At 42.1% G+C, this 4,501-nt stretch overlaps 1 protein-coding gene across 1 annotated transcript; it reads left to right on the top strand.

Moving 5' to 3' along the window:
• Nucleotides 1-719: 719 nt before the first annotated feature.
• On the top strand, nucleotides 720-4,239 carry avpr1aa (arginine vasopressin receptor 1Aa). Its single transcript, XM_041039141.1, has 2 exons — nucleotides 720-1,747; nucleotides 2,528-4,239. The coding sequence occupies exons 1-2, from the start codon at nucleotides 799-801 to the stop codon at nucleotides 2,809-2,811; spliced, it is 1,233 nt and encodes a 410-aa protein (XP_040895075.1). The 5' UTR covers nucleotides 720-798; the 3' UTR covers nucleotides 2,812-4,239.
• Nucleotides 4,240-4,501: the final 262 nt, after the last annotated feature.

Raw genomic sequence — 4,501 nt, 5'->3', positions numbered from 1 at the left:
CAAACCTATTCAGATAAACACTTTTAATCAATTCATCATAGCTCCAGGTCTTACTCTGCAGAGGTGAAGGCAAACAACGTTCCTGTGTGTTGGTCAATGCACAGTTAAGGAGCCACATGAGAAAAGCCAAATACTATTTTCAATTTAGATTGTAAAGTATGAAGATGATAAGTATATAAAGAAAAATATGACTATGGCTTCATACAGAACTGCAAATATTTATAAGGTTTTTATTTTAACTCTGTGTTACTCAACCTACTCCCCTGGAATTTTGCAGTTGTGTTAAGTGCACACACACTGCTTTCCTAACATGTGGTCCAAGCTATGAGTGGGAAAAACCGTGTCGATGTGGAGGTTGTGTAGCTGCACCACGGGGAAGGGCTTGGCTGCGCACTGCAAAAAATAGGCTGCTTATCCTGAGGTTCTAACGTGAGCGCAATAGCAAGAAGGTGCGTCTTCAAACGCGTTAATTGGCCCTGGAAACTTGAAAATCAAAATTTACTGCTTAATTAAAATGTTCCTAACTCATGCCATGCCCTGCAGGAGGATAAATGTCTTCCAGGAGTTATCACTAAACCAATTGACGTTTTAAGGTGTTTTATTTTTTGCAGTGTAGCCCCCTTTACGCACACGCTGTCTGAAATTTGATTCGAGTTTAAAAGACCCCGACAGAAGCCACAAGTCAGAGAGCAACGAGTTCCTTTCTGTGAGCGTCAGGTAGCTCCTTTTACGGTTTAGAGAGGCACTTCGCAGCCCCTCTGGCACTGTATCTGCTAGGGCGCACAGAGGGGCAGTGCCATGCACACTCCTGATTATGCGCTGCTCCTGAGCGGAGGGAACCAGTCTTTGGTTTTCAGTCCCACTAATGACCTAACGATGGGAACGCCTGGAAACAACACCGTCCACCCGAACGGATCTGATCCGTTTGCGAGAAACGAGGAGGTGGCCCAAATTGAGATCATGGTCCTGAGCATCACCTTCGTGGTGGCTGTGATTGGGAATGTGAGCGTCCTGCTGGCGATGTACAACACCAAGAAGAAGATGTCGCGAATGCACCTTTTCATCAAACACCTCAGTCTGGCTGACCTGGTGGTCGCCTTCTTCCAGGTGCTGCCGCAGCTCTGCTGGGAGATCACTTTCCGCTTCTACGGTCCAGACTTTCTTTGCAGGATAGTGAAGCACCTCCAGGTGATGGGGATGTTTGCGTCCACCTACATGATGGTGATGATGACCTTGGACCGTTACATCGCGATCTGCCACCCCCTGAAAACCCTCCAGCAGCCCACTCAGCGCTCCTACATCATGATCATCTCCACGTGGATGTGCAGCCTGGTGCTCAGCACACCGCAGTACTTCATCTTCTCCCTGAGCGAGATCAAGAACGGCTCGGACGTCTACGATTGCTGGGCCCACTTTATCGAGCCCTGGGGTGCCAAGGCATACATCACCTGGATAACCGTGGGCATCTTCCTCGTTCCCGTGGTCATTCTCATGATGTGCTATGGCTTCATCTGCCACAGCATATGGAAAAATATTAAGTACAAGAAAAGGAAAACTATGGCTAATGCTGCGAGCAAGAACGGGCTGATTGGGAAAAATTCAGTCAGCAGCGTCACAACTATATCAAGAGCCAAACTGAGGACCGTTAAAATGACTTTTGTGATAGTTTTGGCATACATTGTTTGCTGGGCGCCGTTTTTCACTGTGCAGATGTGGTCTGTGTGGGATGAAAACTTCCAGTGGGCTGGTGAGTGCTGAAGAAATGAAGCTAGAAATGTATAAATCATTTTTCTTACAGCTTTCGGAATCTTGTGACACACAGTAAGAGAATAACATCACAGAAAGAGCACTTGGTCACTTGCCTCAAAATGAAAAAAAAAATCACCGTGCGCAAACAGACGTCCAAGTGCGCACAGTCTTTACGCACGGATATATATGCTATATAAAAACAAATATATGCATGATTAAATGATTAAATGTATAAAATTGTAAAATTGAAATCGTTTAAACAGGTGTTTCAAGCCACTACACATACTTGAAAAAGCAGAGTGCACTACTGTTTGTCTTCCGAGTTTAAATATGAGAGCAGAAATGCTCTTGTCAGAAGTGAATTTGGGGTGAAGCTAAGAATTCTGGGTTTCATTGCTATTATAGCTTTAGTGCAACCCTTTTTTAAAAGGAAAAAAAAAATCTCTTGGCTGATTTTGTTGCACAGTTTAATTTTCTTTTTTTCAACAGTCACTATGCCAAGCAGGCAGATTACATTAATAATTACATTACTTCTAAAGAAAATGACTCTTGATCCAAAAAGACTTAACTGATTTGCAGCAGAAACAATAACTTTTAAATGAAACTCTAACTTTTTGAACTTGTGCATTTGATAAATTTTCTCCTCTTTAACGAAATATTAAGTTTTACATTTCAACACCAGATGAATGAATTTAGACAGTCATTTCTGCAGCCTAGCCTGTACCAGATGTTTCGCAGATTAATCACCCTTTTCCTCCTTCCTCTCTCTGTTCACCAGATTCTGAGAACACAGCAGTGACTCTGTCTGCACTCCTTGCCAGTCTCAACAGCTGCTGTAACCCATGGATATACATGATCTTTAGTGGTCACCTCCTCCAGGATTTTGTGCACTGCTTCTCCTCCTGCCGCAAAACGAACACTGACTTCAAGAAGGAGGACTCAGACAGCAGCATCCGCAGAACAACACTGCTGACTAAGATGACCAATCGGAGCCCGACGGGCAGCACAGGCAACTGGAGAGAGCTGGACAATTCTCCCAAATCCTCCATTCAGACAGAGTAAACACACAGCTGGGCAACTCTGTTTACAGAAGTGGGCATGAACACATGTCTGGAAGTGGCACCAAGGTACAAAAAAAGTATAAGTTCATCTTAACTTTGAACATGACTGACAGTGACTGAAATGTCCCTCACACACAAAACCCATAAAGCAGATCAAGCTTTTTGCGTGGAAAACCTAAAACAGAGAGAAGAAATACGATGTAGATTGAGAACTTGTAACAACGAGGGAAAATGTGAACACCGCCTGGTTCTTCTTACTAGATACTGTGTACAAACATTCTTTTTCAGATAACCTTTGCAGAAATATAACAAAAACATTAGGCAAAGAAGTGAAATTGTAAAGTCTTACTTATAATTTGTCATGTTTTAATATCTCCACAGTTGTTGGTAAAAGTTCTAGATGCTGACCGTTATGTTTTTACATCATTTTGTTGAATTTAGTCATAATACTTCAAAATTCAAAAGCCTCAGGAAATCAAGAAGACTTTTTTTTCCAACATTTCTTTTTTCATGATTTTAAGAGAAAGTACTTTTCCAGGAATTCTGGTGCTTTTAGTGGCGGCTGCGTCTCCCTGCACTGCCGCCGAACAACCTTTCCTGTTAGAGTATTTGCAAAGATAAAACTTACGAAGCAGCCAAGCGGTGTGCGGTGGTGTAAACGATTCTTCCAGACCGCAGGTCTCTAAGTAACTAAGGCAGTCACCTCATCCTTTGTGTTTAGCTTTCCATTTTTTTTCTCTGAGCCAGATTTCAGAGGGTTATATGAAAAAAAAAAACCTGCTTTAAACTAACCTTTCCTTTGACCTTTTACAGAAAAAAGAAAAATGTTGGATGTGGGGTTTAGGTTGCATTTATCAATGGAGCCTTTGCGTGCATCTACATTTTCATAATTTGCTCAAGGATTTGTTTCATGTTGCATCAGACAGACCTTTTTGTGGATCGCAAAAGGATGGCTTTCATTTCATTTCAGCAGAAGCACAGAACACACACACACACACGCACACACATGCACAGATGGGTGTGTAGGGGCTGGTGGGGGGTTTTATGAAGTGAGATTGGCCACAGTTGGAGACTACCTACCCAGAGACCCCTCCCATTGCTCTCACAAAATGTTGGGGAGAAGCTCACACATTCCACACACACCACGTCAACACACTTCCTGATTTTTTTCTGACATCCTGCACCACTGGGGGGGTCTGTGTTTTGGCTTCTTTTGCACTCCAGACAAAAACAATTTCCTGCACAGTAATGTGATGTACAGCACCATAATGTTTCTCAGACCACCCTGACAACCCCAGAAGAAAGCGCACATTGTAATGTATCGAGATGTTTCTATCTGTATAGTATATTTGTACATAAAAGGAACTTAAAAATCTGTAAATAGGAGTAATATATGTAAATCTGTTCATTGTGAATTTTATTTGTTTGTAATGGCTTGTGCACAATGAAAAGAATCAAAATATCCTATAAATATATGTGGAAATATACATATTGATGTACTCAATACTCCACTGGCTTTGTTTCCTGTTTTCACAGTCACAACACAGATGATATCATTGCTGTTTCATGCAGTTGCTACACAACCATAGCAACCTCTGGAGTTATTTTTCATGAAAACTGAGCAAATTTCAACTTATATCTCTCGCCAATCTAAGCACTGAAACCCTGCCAAGCTCTGGCATTACACAACA

This window comes from Toxotes jaculatrix, chromosome 5 (genome assembly GCF_017976425.1).
Source record: "Toxotes jaculatrix isolate fToxJac2 chromosome 5, fToxJac2.pri, whole genome shotgun sequence".
NCBI classification, from domain to species: domain Eukaryota; kingdom Metazoa; phylum Chordata; class Actinopteri; family Toxotidae; genus Toxotes; species Toxotes jaculatrix.
The sequence above is the reverse complement of the archived record's forward strand: the minus strand, read 5'-3'. Positions and strand labels throughout refer to the sequence as shown.

Excerpts from the sequence above, each read along its gene's own strand:
- avpr1aa (XM_041039141.1), top strand. The coding sequence starts at position 799 with ATGCACACTCCTGATTATGCGCTGCTCCTGAGCGGAGGGAACCAGTCT. Across the intron at positions 1,748-2,527 it reads TGAAAACTTCCAGTGGGCTG|ATTCTGAGAACACAGCAGTG; the intron begins GTGAGTGCTGAA and ends TCTGTTCACCAG.